Source organism: Brachyistius frenatus, unplaced genomic scaffold (genome assembly GCF_029030835.1).
Source record: "Brachyistius frenatus isolate BFR_SWC_R1_liver_20210118 unplaced genomic scaffold, ASM2903083v1 Contig_3, whole genome shotgun sequence".
NCBI lineage: Eukaryota > Metazoa > Chordata > Actinopteri > Embiotocidae > Brachyistius > Brachyistius frenatus.
The window spans coordinates 9,204,246-9,221,635 of NW_027210602.1; the positions used below are offsets into that span (position 1 = coordinate 9,204,246).

General features: G+C 39.9%; 1 protein-coding gene across 1 annotated transcript in view; it reads right to left on the bottom strand.

The window, feature by feature from the left end:
• Window positions 1-17,390, bottom strand: part of LOC138625008 (collagen alpha-1(II) chain) — a 107,935-nt gene that overhangs the window by 36,525 nt on the left and 54,020 nt on the right. Inside the window, exons 6-17 of the mRNA XM_069705643.1 lie at window positions 16,052-16,094; window positions 12,479-13,136; window positions 8,406-8,450; window positions 7,941-8,060; window positions 6,620-6,658; window positions 6,465-6,518; window positions 6,329-6,382; window positions 2,994-3,101; window positions 2,805-2,858; window positions 2,015-2,068; window positions 1,076-1,120; window positions 434-487 (exon numbers count right to left, since the gene is read on the bottom strand). Coding sequence (XP_069561744.1) covers window positions 434-487; window positions 1,076-1,120; window positions 2,015-2,068; window positions 2,805-2,858; window positions 2,994-3,101; window positions 6,329-6,382; window positions 6,465-6,518; window positions 6,620-6,658; window positions 7,941-8,060; window positions 8,406-8,450; window positions 12,479-13,136; window positions 16,052-16,094 — 1,328 coding nt within the window. The remainder of the gene's footprint in view (window positions 1-433; window positions 488-1,075; window positions 1,121-2,014; window positions 2,069-2,804; window positions 2,859-2,993; window positions 3,102-6,328; window positions 6,383-6,464; window positions 6,519-6,619; window positions 6,659-7,940; window positions 8,061-8,405; window positions 8,451-12,478; window positions 13,137-16,051; window positions 16,095-17,390) is intronic.

A 17,390-nucleotide genomic window follows, 5' to 3' on the forward strand; every position in this document is an offset into this window, starting at 1 on the left:
CACTGCCCGACACAGCCTCAATGTCAATTAGTTCAGACTCCCTCTAAATGACTAAGACTGTTTAGTAAGAATGGAAATAACTAGACTTTAATCATGCGTCTAATTTATTCTTAAGTATATTAAAGATTGTATAAAAGCCAATCACACACAAAGCATATTGTTTATTGTAGTTTGGCTGTAGTACAAACGCCACTTGTTTTAGTTGACAGGGATTACTTAAAGTCTGAATGTGGATTTTTAGTCGGACTAATCCTTTAAATGTTAAGATCACAACACTGCAATACAATGAAGCAGTAATGTAGCACTGAACAGCTACTATTTTTAATGAGAAAGACCATTCATGACAGTGCACACGAACAAAAGACAGGCAACTTCTTTTAAGAAACTAGTGAAAACTTCTTGTGCAACTGAAGTTGGACAGCGCATCACCCACATCAGACCCAGGAGGCCCCTCTGGCCCGGAGCCACCTCGGATCCCCTGAGGCCCCTGCAGAGAAAATTAAAGATGTCAACTTGATATCAAAGTATCATTAAAATACATAGAAAACAGTGTATTAAGAGAGAGGATTAATGATACAGATTAGTGTCCACTGGTCGGAAAGCCTGTTACTGTTGTGAGTCAGACATTCATATTCCTTGCCAAGCAGAATCAAAGTAAAACCAAGAATAGACCAACGAGTAAAATGGGAGTCAGCGCCTCGCTGTTTGGACTTCACAGTTCAAAGGGGGACTGGATTAGGGATTAAAATGGATTCAAGAGCACATAATGCTACAGTTTGTTCTGCTCCCTGTACATTACACTGGGTGGATGTGAAAGAAATGTATCACACAAGGACAGCTGTTTGTGCCATTCATGTTGTTTTAATTAACCCTTTAATGTGCTGGCATGTTGTCCAGAAGAACGTACTTGAAGTTCTCAAAGCATTAAGCTGCTTTATGAAAGAGATAAAAGAGAAAAGCTCATTGTTTATGAGCCACCTACTTTCCTTGCGGATGTTATAAATATTATGTAAAAATCCAAACGCATATTTCTGGTTGGCAACAACCCTATAATGATAAAGTACAGGACACTCACTGGTGGTCCGACAGGACCGCGTTGACCAGGTAAACCAGATGCGCCCTACACAAGGATAGAACGCAGTGGATGATTATTACAACGTATTTGGGCAGTAACAGATATTATAAGAGCTGTGGGCAGTACAGTCTGTCTCTTTTAAAGTAAGCTTATGTTCACTGAAATGTCACAGAGGAGCCAAAACATGATGACCACCTGCCTAACATGCTGTTGGTTGGTGTGCTGCCAAAACGGCTCCGACTCACTGTAGCATGGACTCTCCAAGACCTCTGCAGGTGCCATGTGGTACCAGGCAGCAAGATGTTAGCAGGAGGTCCTGAAAAGGCCTGTAAACTCTGAGTTGGAGATCAGACTGGTTCTTGGACATAACTCCACATCCTGTCGCTGGTTCATGGTTTGTCACTGTCGCTGAGTACTTAGCACGGCTGACCAGGAGCTCCCCACATACCTTGCCATTTTGGAGATGCTCCAACTCGGTCGTCTAGCCATAGCGACTTGTCCCTTGTCAAAGTTGGTGAGGTCTTTACACTTGCCCAATTCTCACACATCCCACTAGCCTGGTGTGAACCAGAACCATTTTCACTTCCTGAATATGGGTCTGGCCACCCTCCATAGGGAATCGTTTGCAGTCGTAAACGCTAATATGCTAATGCGAGACTCTCTTGGATAGGGAGGGTGAGGAGAGCAGTGTTCAGTTGGTTGCAATTTTAAACCTCACCACTGGATGATATTTAAATCCTACAGACGGATTCCTTTTTTACATCCCAGACCCCGGACATGATTAATTGTCAAGAGATAAGCAGTGTCCTTCACTTCACCTGTGGTCATAATGCTTTGGGTCATCGGTGCACTTCAGAGTGAGCCACAACGGACCAGACTGCTTTCAGGGGAAAGTTTAATTCTAATTAAAAAATGATGACTTAATGCATCAAAGAGTACCTTCTCACCAGGTTCACCAATTTCCCCTCTTGGACCCTTGAGGCCAACAAGTCCCTGTGATGGTAGAAAAAAAAAAAAAAAGTAGAGTGTGCAAGAATTTTCTTTCTTGTCTTATCCTGTACACACGAGTGTCAATCAATTTTAAATAAAGGATTCATTTTCAAATCAGTGCTTTCCTTTGGAGAACAGTTGCTATGCTACGGGAGACGTAGTCAGATGTGTATTATGTATTGTGTATTATTAAAGGAGCATCTTTTAGCCCGATTGTGATGTTCAGGTATGTAGCTACCATATTCTCTGATTACTGTAAAGTGCTACATAAAGGCCAGCAATCATTTTGCATCCTTGTTGTGGATTTGTAGGTTACAGCAAGGCCATATGTTCTGATGGCTTGTGTCAGTAACTGTGACATTCATCTTTTTGCACCCGATCTAAACAAAAATTCTATACATCTAATTACTATCGAGTGCTTAACCTTTGTCAGTCTTCCTGTGAAGACTGAATACATCAGGGGTCTGTTGCAGAAAGCAGGTTCAACATCCTTATTTTGTATCATCACAGATATTGTATAGTCACTATACAGAGCTCGAATCAAACCGTTTGGTTGAAGCTGCTTTGGATGAAAGAGACCTAACTACAGCAAATGTACAAAATGATCAAACTACAGCTAAAAAGGTGGCCATACCAAACCATATGTTCTTGACTTCATGTATGTATAATGTCACAAACAGTAAATCACGTCACTGATTTTTCTTCCTTACAAAAGCAGCTGTGCTGTTTTATTCCTCACCTCATCACCTTTTTCCCCTTTGGACCCTCGCTCCCCTCTATATCCCCACGGGCCCTGATGTCAGTGACACACAAGATGGAAAGATTTCAATAGATGAACGAAAGAAAACACAATATACCATCTATAACATACGTGCTTATTCTGTCTGATGTTTAACTGCTGACATAAAGAGAATGTCTGAATGTCCACCTGTAATCCAGGGTCACCAGGTGACCCGGGCTGACCATCCTCTCCATTTTCCCCGTCTCTCCCTGGGGTCCCGGCTCGTCCTGGAGGACCCCCGGCGCCCCGATCACCCTGTCAAACAACATAGATTATCAGAGACCGGCCACTGTTGATACGGACTAGTTCTTTATCAGCCTTTATTTATATGATACTTTAAAACAACATTAACGGACACACCTAACAACATACAACATATCTGAAATACATCTCTACAGCTGTGGGGAGCTTCACACTGGGGGAGCAACATTATAAATTAGAAGTTTGTACTCTCGCCATCACCCAGTGGAACCATTCATCATGCAGACAAGGCATCACCTGAATAACAACACACTGTCTGCAACACACTGCAGCAGTTCTGCCTGAAGACAGGTGGAAAACATGTCCAGATCCTCAGTGAATGGATAAACCAGCTGTGCTCACACTGGACAGCTGTGCTCACACTGGACAGCTGTGACAGCTGTGCTCACACTGGACAGTGTTACATTATAGACATATAAACACATTATAACATCCCTGTAAGCGGTTATATGCATTTTTAACTGTGTATTAATGTACAGGAGCTGAGCCGGCTAACTTCCAGTTTACCCCGATGCTAACTTGAATGGGGATCAAAAAAATCCAATCCTACAGCTCTTCTTGACTTTTTAAATATTACCAGAATGAATGACCAAACGTGAGAATGAAACAAGTCATTTCACTGGGACTTATTTTAAAGCAACAACAGTACCCAATGCAACAGACAAGTCCAAAAATCATAAATTTAACATCTTTGCCGAATGCTCAAATGACGTCCACTGAGGATCAAGAATGAACGTTTTTGTAGTGTCTTTTTGGAACGTTAACATTCACTGCAGATGTTACTTGGATGTCAACATAATAGACACTCAAAAAAATGCTGAGTTATCTCCAGAAACACATTGTTGGGTTGACTGCAGTTCTTGGTTGTTCGGAGAAGGCTGTAAAAACACTGTTGGGTTACTCATGTTTGGATGTGGGTTCAAGGTGGACCAAGACAAAAAATATTTTAAAAAAACAACACTTGTTGCAATGCCACATTGCCGTTTTAATGATAATGTGATTATCTTCACCCATCGTCCACAGACATCTAAGATAGGTCCTACTGAGACGCTCAGATATTGAACCTTTTTTGAATGTCCCCAGACGTACAGCCGGGAGTCTGAACTCAACGGACATTATACAGACACGAACTGAACGTTTCCCTGACGCTGCATGTTTGCTTGCTGGTGATGGAGCAGACTATTGTGGAACCAATGATGTAAACACATGTGGGCAGTGCTCATGTAATTACTGTAACAAGCAGTGTCTGGTGCTGTCAGACCGTAAGCTAACAAAGTGTAGGTGTGTTTATTTTATGCACAAACAAAAATGTGCTTCCATTCATGCAAGTTACACAGTGACTCAAACACAAACAGTAGATCAATATCCTCTGGTCTTAGCAGAACAGACTCCAAAGGCGACTAAATGCATTTCCAACGGTCTCAGACCACACGGTTTCTCATTACCCAGCTGAGACCTCACACAATACATGGCACCGGCGTCCACTTTCCGTACGGTCAGTGGACTTCCACAACTCGTGTTTATGTATTCTGAGATGGTTTTTGAGATGCAGTTAAATTTACCTTTAAAAACCCTTCACTTAAACAAATTAAGTCAGAGGTTTTCCAATTTCATGCAATTCAGCAAAAAACTGAGTGACAAAAAACAGGTCCCAGTGAGAGAATGTGAAACTTACGAACTAACACAACACATATTTAGAAAATTTGATCAACTCTGCCTCAGTATAATTGAATTTACAAAAAAATATGGAACTAATTTAGTAATAAAAATACTTTCATAACTTATTCTGTAAATACGAGTGGTTACATCATAGGGAGTTTCATGCACAGAGGGTTTCCAAATACTCACTCCCTTTAACCACACTCACTCTGCTCCACCAGTTATACTACACTAAATTCTGCTTAGCACTCCATCTTTACTGTGGAACATGCTATATGAACATTTATAGTTTAATCAGACTGAAATATACAGTATTTTATACTTTGATCAACATCCCAACAAATATGTCAGATTATATGAAGAGGAAATGACCATAAACATGATGCACAAAATATTTACAATGTTACTATTCAATGTAATAGTGGACTCAAAAATGTAAAACTTTTTAGATTATTTATAAAGGGATATTTTGGATTGCTTTAAGTGGGGCTCTATGGAGTACTGAGTTTTAGTCAGTTCATCACATGTAGTAGACGGGGGTCGACAAGTCTCCGGTTTGGATAAGCAGACAGCTGAACCAGCACAGAAACTAAGCTAAGTACTGCTGTGGATGGCGTCAGCAACAAAACATATTTTAGCCATCTAAAAATAAAAAATAAATGAATATCAATCTAAGTCTTCATTACACTTTGAAATTTTCAACACTTCACCTTGCCATCAGACAGGTCTTTCAGACTGGGAACTAAAACCGGTATATCTCTTCAAAGCTCTCTTTAAAGCTCTTTGGTCATTTCACCTTGCAGAACACAGGAGTTGCTGCTCCACTGCCTCATTTGGTTAGTTTGTTTGTGTTATTGGGTGACTTTGGTGGTGTTTTTGTACATTAGTTCAGATCTGAACTAAAAACAAAGTCACACAATAACACAAACTAACCACCAACCACTTTGAAGAGAGAATAGATAGACATTACGGCACACTTACGCGTTGGAAAGGGCTGTCTGACGGCAAGGTAAAGTGGTGAAAATATTATATAATACAGGATACACTTAAACTGATATTGATTTTTAAATGGCTAGAAGACATTTGTTGCTGACCCCTTTCACAGCAGTACTTACTTTGCTTCTGTGGCGGTACAGCTTTCTTCCCCAAACTGGGGACGTACCAACCCCCATCTATACACTGAGTATGGATAAGTACCTCATACAATCCCCCTTCTAACAATGCAAACTATGCCTTTAAGTGAATTGGAATTCAGTAGACACAAAATGGGCCTATGATTTTGTCATTCAGTGAAGAAAAAATGTCAACAAAACTCAATAAATATTTTTATATTTTGAGAAACTCATCAAATTAAAGAGGGAAATCAATATTTAAGACTTAATATTTAAAGAGAAGAACATTTCAAGTGAGGTGGCCTTGATTGACAGTCCTCTCAGCCATAACATTCATATAGATACATATATACCATAGACTAATGCCATGGGTTTGAAACATCGTATTTAGTTTGAACTGATTCATAATTAGTAACTTCTGGATCAGGAAGTGTTGGTTTAGCTACTTACCATCTCTCCTAGGATCCCTGGTTGTCCTCGCTCACCAGGTTCACCAGGCGGCCCCTGAGACAAAAGAGCACTAAAATATATACATATTCATGTTGCTCAATTGCAGTAATAACTATGAATGGAGCCAATCTTTAACCTGTCTTCCGGGCTTGCCCATCTCTCCAGGTGGTCCTGCAGGGCCTTCATTACTCTGCAAGCTCACAAGGAAGAAACCAGCTTCAGGTTCACAGGAACTAACAAAATAAATAAATCATGACCACCACAGGCTATGAATCGTCACAGCATACTTACAGGCCAACCAGAGCGCAGTAACTGGTAGAAATTGGTTTGCTGTAGGAAGAATGGAAACATAGGATGAGTTACAGATCCAGGAATAAAAACACATTCAGAAAAATGGCACCAATACATAACTTAAAATTAATTTCATTGTCTTTTATAACACTCAATAGTGACAATAGTTAAAGCAGGCAGATTGCCTTTGCTTTATCACTGACCCTCATTCAGAGTGAATGTAAGTCTATGAATGACTTCTACAGCTTGTCCAGATAAAGTTCAAAGCAGGCACACAGTAACAAATCGCCGTCACAAACCCCTTACAGACTTTTATTTCTCTCATCTTTTTTCAATAACCGACTTGAAGTTCTCCATCACGCTGACATACCATGTGTGTGTGAGTATGTGTGTTGGTATTATACAACATACAGCTGTGGCCAATGTAGAGAGATTAAACAGATGAGAGGATCAGCTTGCACGCACTGTAACTGTGGGGTCAAAGGTTTAACAGATAGTCTGGGGATCTGATGAAAGATCATTTAATGTCCTGCGTGTCTTTACGTTTCAGACAATAAATGACCTGAGGGCTGAAAGAAAGAAGAACATATGAACACCTGCTTCTCTGAGGACTTCAGCTCGTGACAATTCGATGTTTGAAGGAACACCAAAAAGTTTCAACTGCCTAACGTAGCTCAGCAGAAAAAAACATAGGCAGGTGGAATAGTTCCCCTTCGGGAGGAAAAGCATATTTTCTAACTGCTCCAGAATGTAATTTAATACATAACCAAAGGCAGACTGTGTCTTTGCATCTAAAAGATGCTGTACAAATGCTTACATTTTAGAATAAGACAAAATTAAATGAGATGAAAAAAACTACAATGCTGTCACACTATACAGTTATACAAATTACAGAATGCTGATGGCGTAAGTACGTACAATGTTTACCAAGTTTACCACCTTAGTTCAGCATGTTAGCGTGTTAATTTTTAAGTATTAGCAATTCACACAAACTTAGTTAGTTTTGCTGTAATTGAGTCATAAACTGAAGTATGGGGAAAAAAAGATGAAAAATATGGATACCAAAGTTATTACACGTCATGCTGCGGGGACCTATTATTAATACTTCCATCTGAAACAAAGTGTTGCACTGACTGAATGACTAACCTACGGTTCAACCAACGGACATCGGATGGTTGTTTAATTTTACGAAGTGTTTCCAGTTACTTTCTACAACTAGTTAATACTGTAGTGGTACTTTTTTCAAGCCCAAAGATGGGCAGTTGGAGGGACTCTGCAACCTACTGTAATCACTGTAATGAATAAAAGAAGTACACTGTACCTGGAAAGCAGCCCATTCTTCAGCAGTGTTCTTCCACAGGTAGAAGGTTGGTAAACCCAGTGGTCCGGGAGGTCCTAACTCCCCCTTGCTTCCTGGACTTCCTTCAGGGCCGGTCTTACCCTGTGGTCATTGAAAAGGAAGTTGCATATTTAGGCACGACAAATCAATTTATATGGGAAGGTATGATAGGTATCATGAGTAAGGTCTTGCTTTAACATGACATAATAGAAGCGATTTGATACAACACTGGGGCGCTGGCATAAATTACTTAACTTTCCAGTGGAGAGGGCCAGAGTTTATAGCTGTAAAATGTCAAAGGTTAAACTGAGCTTTAAAACAAGATACAACCTCGGATGCAATGTCAGAGGTGTACAGATTAAGAGTGCACCTAAATCCTGAGGACTCCAGAGGACTAACTGAACACATCGGCATAGGTTATTAGGTCATAAACAAAGCTTCTGTTACCTTGTCACCTTTTAACCCAGGGAGGCCAGGATCACCAGGGCAGCCCTGTGGAAACAGTTATTCTCAGTACGAGTCAAAAGAGGATAGAGCAGTCTTCGAGATGGAAAATCGTAGATATATGAAGTATTTCAAAATACAAAACTACAGAACAGAATTGTTCAAAATTTTAAAAAAAAGAAGTAAAACAAGACTTTCCATCTACTCTCTTGAGGTGACCTGAATCATCACAGTTTGTTTATTCTCAGATGTACCTTCCAACATCTACTGTATGCCAATCAAACACAAAGATTAATATATGAGTATTGGGATATTCAAATAGATAAAGTAATTGTACATTTAACATGCTTGTAACTGTATATTTGTAGCTCAAACCATCCTTTTTTTTTTTGCTTCCTGCAGGTCTGGACAGATTGCAAAATTTGGTGACTCTCCTGACATATTTGCTGTGGACAAATCCTGAAAATCAATTGCCTGCAGGTTTGGCAATCCTATACAGCTTAAATAAATAAATGTAAATAAATAAATGTGCTTGTATTGGAAGTGTGCTGGAATAACTCAGTAATAATGCACAACACCATGTCATGATGGATGAAGCAGAGGCAAAGAAAACTGTTATCTGCTGAGTCCATTATTTTCATCAACAGGACACCTTGCAGTGTACCACCTCATTTATATAATGACCAATCACTAATCAGTTTCACAGAGCTTGATTATAGTCATATGCTGGGTCTATTTCAGCGAGAGTTACTACTTATTATCTGGTAGTTGTCTGGTGATGTAGCAAGCAGACAAATAGATGCAACTGTTATTATTACAACTTTTGATTTGAACATTGGTTAAACTGAACAAACTAATGTCTGAGGCATTTTGTTGTGTTTTTACCACATGTGCCATTTATATACTCTTTTCAATAATCAGAATAAAGTATTTTCAGTGGCAATACTATAGAAATACATGTGCTTCCCTGAAACACAATTTTACATGCTATTCTACTTGATTCTACAAACCTCATTTCTGAAAAAGTAAGGATATTTTGCAGGAAAAGCAAGAATCTGATTTATTAATTATCTTACATCTTTATTTAACATATAGATGTGTTTTCAATGTTTTTCTGACCAACTTAATTGTTTTTTGCAAACAAAGAAATTTAGAATCTAATGACTGCAAAACACACGAACCAGTCGGGACAAGAGGTTAAACAATAGTAAAAAAAGTCATGAAACATTTAAGATGCACTCTTGAAATATTCCACAATAAGGAGGTGAATTGGTAACAGGTGAAAGTATCTTGATTGGGTATAAAAAGGGGCTTCCACCAAAGGCTCAGTCTTTGGGTCTTAGCTCACCATGTTGTATCCAACTTTGTGAGAGAACTGTAACAAAGTAAAAAAAAAAAAAAAAAAACACTCCTCAATGCGAGATTGCCCAGAATTCACGTCTTTCACCATCCATCCAAACATCATGTTGTAAAAACATACAGGGAATCTGGGGTAATCTCTGTGGGACAAGGCTGGAAAACTGCAGAATGTGTGTAACCGTTACGCCCTCAGACTGCATTAACCGCTCTTCTGATAAATATAGCAATATTGGTTGAAGTACTTCATAAAACTGATGTTACAAGAAATGCAACCTGAAACGCTAATGTGGAATTTGAAAGCCCTACATCATCTCCATGCAGAAACCCTGTTGAGTTCTTTGGGCCCGAGCTCATCTCAGATGGTCCGATCAACAGAGCAAACGCATGCTGAGGTCAGATGAGTCCAAGTTTCAGCTTGTTTCCTTGAAAAACAGTCGTCAAGTTCTCCATACCAAAAACAAAAGAGCCCGTCCAGACTTTTATGAGTGAAAGTTGCAACAGTCATCTGTCATGGTGTGAGGCTGCATCAGTGCCCACAGGATCAGTGACTAGCACATGTCTAAAGGTACCACTGATGTAGAGACTTAGACTGGGACTTTACAGACATACTGCTATTAATGTGACATCTTGTCCTGGGAAGTTCATTGTTATTTCAGCAGGACAATGCCAGGCCTCAGTCTGCATGTGCTACAACAGTGTGGCTCCATAGAAACAGAGTGTGTGTGCTTGACTGGCTTGCCTTTCAAATGAATGGCACATCATGAAGAGGAGAATCAGACAATGCTGACCATGGACTGTTGAGCAGCTGAAATCTTGTATGAAGCAAGAATGAGCAAAAATTCCACCTGCAAAACTGCAACAGTTTGTATCTTCAGTTTACAAATGATTAAAAATTGTAGTTAAAAGCAAAGGCGACGTAACCCAGTGGTAAACATGCCTTCGACCCAACTTTTTTTTTGGTTTGTTCCAGCAAAAAAAAAAATCTATTTGTTTATATTTAAAAATACAATAAAGTTGGTCAGTAAAAAAAAACATTGCAAATATTTTCTTCATACATTTGTCAGTTAAATTAAGGTTTAAGAGAATTAACTAATCACAGATTCGCTCTGGAAATGCCGTTTGTACAACACGATAAGTGAACAAGACCAGAGATGCTGTACATGAGGAGAGAGGAGCCAACACGATGTCTTCCCTCCTGTTCCCTCCAGCCGGCTCCAATCACAGTAATTGTGCTGAGTGATCCTGTGGATTTTATGGCAGCGTGACTCCAGATATAACCAGATGTGCTGTCTGCTTTTGGTTCTGTCTGCCCTGCAGTCCCTGTAGTGACCCGCCTCTTAAACCAGGTAAGAATTGCAACTGGATAGTATGAATTGACTCAACTTCTCCACACCAATCAGATAACTCGACGGCCGGAGGTTAAGATTGTCATATTGAGTAATGCTGTGATAAACTATTGAGGCTTCTTAAGTGTGTAGTTCTGTGAGTGCTCACATCACAGCATCAAAGACATGTGGATCAACATATTTTCAAGAGGCATAAGCACCACTGATCGAATTCAGATGGGAGCTGATGGAGCACAGCTCTTGTAAGCTTTAAAGTATAAACAGTCGTCACACTTTCTTAATTCACTCGGCTCGTCTTTACTTTTTTCAAATCTCCTCCATCTACAGAAAGCTCTGATAGGACACATCTACTTTGGTAATGTCAATGTCCATTTACAGTATTTACTGATGATACAATGTTGTATACCCAGGTACAACCCCAGTCCAGGCCCCGACTCATCTTCAGTATGACTTTGATGTTTTCCAATTATCATTTCTTAAACAAAGACTAGTTTTAAAGGGAGAAAACACCAAGTGCCAAGTATTGTCCATATCTTTCAGTATTACTGACTCTTACTGTGTCATAGAAATACTCAGGAATTAGGCTTGACATCTGAGATTCTTATTTAACATTTGATTCAAAATTGAAAAAAATGAAACTAGGCTAATACTGGTATGGAACTACAGGATGTCTGCCTCCTTGCAACAATAAAATGATTGCACAGTCAACAGTCAACTCTGTCCTTGATCATGGAGCTATTCTGTATCGTCATACGAGATGGACCTCCTGGCCGTCAAGAAGAAACAACCACCTCATGTTATTGAAATATAAAACTCTTGAAGCTGTTGAAGCTGTAAAGTACCTCACATCTTTTATCTCATTCCAAAGTACAGTAAATGACTCAGTAAATACTTAACCTTAAATATCCCTCATTTTCGCAATAATGTTGGTAGGACTGGTTTCAGGTGCTTTGCACCATTCAAATAGAACTGTAAACTGTGCTCAAACCAGAGACTTACGTGGACCATAAACATTTTGAAGCTTTATAATCAGATGTTTATTTTATGATTCTTCTTTTTAATTCATTGTTCATTGTGTTGTTGTTTTGTCTGTTTTGCCGATTTGTTTTTTGTGAATGTTTCTTGTTTTAAGGTCTCTTTGAAAACAGATTTTAAATGTCAAATCTGATTAAATAAAGATTAAGTTAAAAAAAAAAAAAAAAAAAACTGAAAACATATTTCTCAGTGACCAGATGATATCGGGCAGAGCTACCCATAGATAATTCTCTTTACTGTCATTTAAAGAAAAATATGCCTAGATTGTGCTTCGGTACACACAACAGCAATAAAACAAGGGTATCAAAGCTACAAGAAGACCAGAAGACCACTTACTTCCTGCCCTGGGGGACCCATTCTGCCCGGTGTCCCTCTCTGGAGACGGTACATTTTGCCATCCGAGCCCAAGGCTAGGTCTCCATCTCTGGATACAATGGTCACAATTCCCGGTCGGTCTTTGTCTGGTTGTTTAGCAACATGTGGTGTAGTGCTCTGCGTGGTGACAGGACTCCCTTCGACAACTACTGACTTTGTAGATGCCGCAGGTATGATGACATGAGGTGGAGGTGAAACAGTCTGGACCTGTTCTGTTTCCTCTCCTGGTTTGTCAGAGTCTGTGGATGTTCCGGGACCTGAAGGAATCTTAGGAGGCACAGGAATTACCAACGATGGCTTCTTAGGGGAATTTCCGATGTCCAAGTCGATGATATCATCGGTAGGTTTTCTGGGGAACAGCGATGGAGTCCTCCCACTAGAATCTGTCTTCTTCTCAGTGGTAATGTTCTCCTCCACATTTTTAGATGATAGCTCAGGCTTCCCCTTCTGGCTTCCCTTAGGTCCATTTCTGGAAGGTTTCCACTGAGGGTTTACTTGTCCGCCATTTTGGAAAATCGGATCCAACAAGTCCGTGTCCTCATCCACCACAAAAACATCTGTTCGACCGATTGAACCTTTGCGATTTGGTCTTGAAGGCAGTGTCCCATCCCCTCGAGGACTCCCTCGTTGCAGGAATGCATTCTGTTGAGAAACAAAATAAGAATTATGACTCATTCATGGTCCATCTCCCAGACATTATTACAGTGGTTTTATGGTTTGTATCATGTTAGATGTTAGTAGCTGTGTGGGGTATTATTATGTGGCTCTGCGTCATTGTGGTGAACTGTCTGAGAACCACTGAAAATACTGACATGAACATCAATTTATTGCAGTTTGCAATTTCCTAACCACCACTACAGACGAAACAATGGTAAATAAAATAGTGCTTGACTGAGTTATGTACCTCAAGGTCAGCAATGGACAAATAATCAAATATGTCACCTGAAAGTTTGGACATCTATAAAATCTATCAAAGAAAAAGCAGTTTTCAGAGAAAATAAAAAATCTCTGAAAACATTACGGAATAATAAGCCCTCCCATTCCATCCATGTGCACGTTAAATCTAAATTTCATGAGAATTAATGAAAAGTCAGTGAGTAATCATTAAATCTTGGTGTTGTCATGAGACTTGTCCTTCTTAAAAGAGTGAAATATGTTCCCGACCACAGGCCCTGAAGCACAGAAGAAAAACTGCCGCAGAGCAAAACGGTCAGCTCTTCGCTGACATCTGGTATCATTTCATCTCCCTTCAAGTCAATTAGTTCTTCATCTTTCCAAGACAGTTACCATTGACCCATCTGTCATCAAAAATCTGAACACCACTACATCCCGGTTTTTTTTTTAACTATTGAATGTTCTGTCTCTCATTAAGATCTCGTTGGTTCGCATTGTGCTCCCTGAAGGAGCCAAACCACTGAGAAGCTCTAGTAAGCCTCAGTGAGCACTTTACCTTTTCAAACTGCTACAGCCTCTGGTGGCTTTTTGACCATTACTGTGGGTCAGGTCAGGTATTACATCCACTTGTGTGGTTGGGATACCATTGCTGTTGTGTTGTAAACAATGACAATAAAGCTCTCTTCTTCTGAACCATCAAAGGACATTTTCTACCTTTTTTCAAATTCCATTGCAATACCTGAAACTCTGCACTTCTGAAATTCTTCAATTCAGATTGAAGCATGCATTTCTGATTATCTCTTCTTCAATTCAATTAAATTCAATTAAATTTTATTTATATAGCGCCAAATCACAATATGGGTTATTTCATGGCACTTAACACATTAAAGTCCTTACAGCAAGACTTTACAATATTATAGAGAAACCCAACAATTCAACAATTCCCACATAAGCTAGGAGGGAAAAAAAAAACTCCTCTTTAAGGGAGAAAAACCTCCAACAGAGGGAAGGAAAAACTCCCTCTTAACAGGAAGAAACCTCCGACAGAACCAGGCTCAGAGGTGGGCGGCCATCTGCCTCAACCGGTTGGGGTGAGAGGAGAGCAGAGAGAGAAAAGGACAGCATAGAGAAGAACTGTTGGTGGAGACGACAAGCGCAGAGCAGAGACATGCAGCTCCATGACGGGACATCTGGAAAAGAAAGAACAGAAACTACACGAGTGAAGGAACTGAATGGAGACAACAGATAATAATAAGAAACTATGGGAGAGAAAAAGATGGTGAGGTATGAGTCAGTTACAGAGTAGGAGGAAAGAAAAGAAGCTCAGCATGTAACGAGGTCCCCCAGCAGCGTCGGCCTATAACAGCATAACTAAGAGTTGGTTCAGGTCTACCTGAGCCAGCCCTAACTATAAGCTTTATCAAAAAGGAACGTTTTGAGTCTAATCTTAAAGCTAGAGAGGGTTTCTGCCCCTCGAACACAAACTGGGAGCTGGTTGGTTCCACAGGAGAGGAGCCTGAAAACTGAAGCTCTGTCTCCCATTCTACTTCTGTAAACTCTAGGAACCACAAGTAGACCAGCGTACTGAGAGAGAAGTGCTCTGCTAGGATTATATGGTTCTATAAGATCTCTAAGATATGATGGAGCCTGGTCATGTAGGGCTTTGTAAGTCATCAAGAGAATTTTAAATTATATTCTTGACTTCACAGGAAGCCAATGAAGAGAAGCTAAAATTGGAGAAATATGATCTCTCTTGCTAAATCCCATCAGTACTCTTGCTGCAGCATTTTGAATCAGCTGCAGGGTTTTTAATGAGTAATTTGGACATCCTAACAGCAAGGAATTACAATAATCTAGCTAGAAGTAACAAACGCATGAATGAGTTTTTCTGCGTCACGCTGAGGAAGGATTTTCCTGATTGTATTAATATTACGTAGATGAAAGAAGGCAGTTCTGGAGATTTGCTTTATATGGTGTCTAAAGGACAAATCCTCATCAAAGATGACTCCAAGGTTCCTCACAGTTTTGCTGGAGGCCAAGACAACGTCATCTAGAGTAACTAAGTGATTACAGAAATAGTTTCTGAGGTGTTTAGGACCAAGTACAATAACTTCCGTTTTGTCTGAATTTAGAAGCAGGAAGTTTTTGGTCATCCAGGCCTTTATGTCTTTTAGACAGGCTTCAAGTTTTACTAATTGATTAGTTTCATCTGGTTTTATAGAAAGATATAGCTGAGTGTCATCTGCATAACAATGGAAGTTGATGCAGTGCTTCCTGATGACATCTCCTAATGGAAGCATGTACAAAGTAAAAAGTATTGGGCCTAACACTGAGCCTTGTGGAACTCCATAACTAACTCTTGTTTGTCAGGAAGATTCATTGTTGACATGGACAAACTGGAATCTATCTGATAAGTAGGATTTGAACCAGTCTAATGCAGTTCCTTTACTCCTCGTAATGCCTTCTAATCTCTGTAATAAGATCGTATGATCAATCGTATCAAAAGCAGCACTGAGGTCCAGAAGAACAAGTACAGAGACGAGTCCATTATCTGAGGCTATTAAAAGGTTGTTAGTAACTTTCACCAGAGCTGTTTCTGTGCTATGATGAACTCTAAAGCCTGACTGAAAATCCTCAAACAGATCATTCCTTTGTAAATGATCACAAAGTTGATTTGCAACAACTTTTTCAAGGATTTTAGAAATAAACGTCAGGTTGTAAATTGGTCTGTAGTTTCCTAAAACAGCTGGATCAAGAGTCGGCTTTTTAAGTAAAGGTTTAATTACAGCCACTTTAAAAGCCTGCGGGACATAGCCGGTTACAATAGGTAGGTTGATCTGATCTAATATGGAAGTATTAATTAAAGGGAAGACTTCCTTTAAAAGTTGAGTTGGGATGAGATCTAACAGACAGCTAGAGGATCCAGATGAAGAAATAATTATAGTAAACTCAGAGGGCTCAACAGAAGAGACATGTTCCAAGTATACATCTGGTCCTACAGTTGCTTTCAGGGCTGCTGTGCTTAACATCACATCAGTGATGGTGGCAGGAAGGGTCGGCCTGATTCTCTCCCTGATAGTAAGAATTTTATTAGTAAAAAGTTAATGAAGTCATTACTGCTGAGAGCTGAAGGAATAAAGGGCTCAACAGAACTGTGACTCTTTGTCAGCCTGCTACAGTGCTGAAAAGAAACCTGGGGTTGTTCTTGTTGTCCTCTATTAATGATGAATCATATAAAGTTCTGGCCTTACGAAGAGCTTTCTTATATAATATTAGACTATCCTTCCAGGCAGGTGAAATTCTTCTAAATTAGTGGAACTCCATTTCCTTTCCATCTTTCTAGTCGCTGCCTAGCAGAGCGTAGTTCTGAGTTGTACTATGGAGACAACTTCCTCTGGTTCATGACTCTCTTCTTCAGAGGGGCGACATCATCTAGAGTTGTAGCAGAGATACTGCAGTGTTTTCTACCAGATGATCCACTTGTGTGGGACTAAGATCAACGTAGATGTCTTCCACTGCTTTAACACACGGCATCGAAGAGGATAAGCATGTAACTGCTTCCTTAAACTTGGCCACGGCATTATCTGACAGACATCTACTGTAGTGGGATTTATTCCCACATGCTGTGTAGTCCATTATTAGGGTCGTAACTAAACATGTCACACACCGAGCAGGAAAAACAAGAAGAGGTGGAAGGAGAGAGGGAAGCCATTGCTAACTGCTAAGCTAACAGTACCAAAACGCCAAGTTAAGTGAACGTTGGTCAAAGATTTAACAGTAGAATTGCTCAAGAAGAGCAAGCGTGAGTTTTAACTTGAGATTAGAAGAAGTGTGGAGAGAGTTGAGATACGTAGAATTCAGGAAAAGAAGCTGAAATAGCAGAGAGAAGTAACACTAGTCACAATGTTTGTAGACAGGAAGTGACGCAATACGCTCACCGTAACGTCAGACGAGATCAGCCAATCTTTCACAGGTTTAA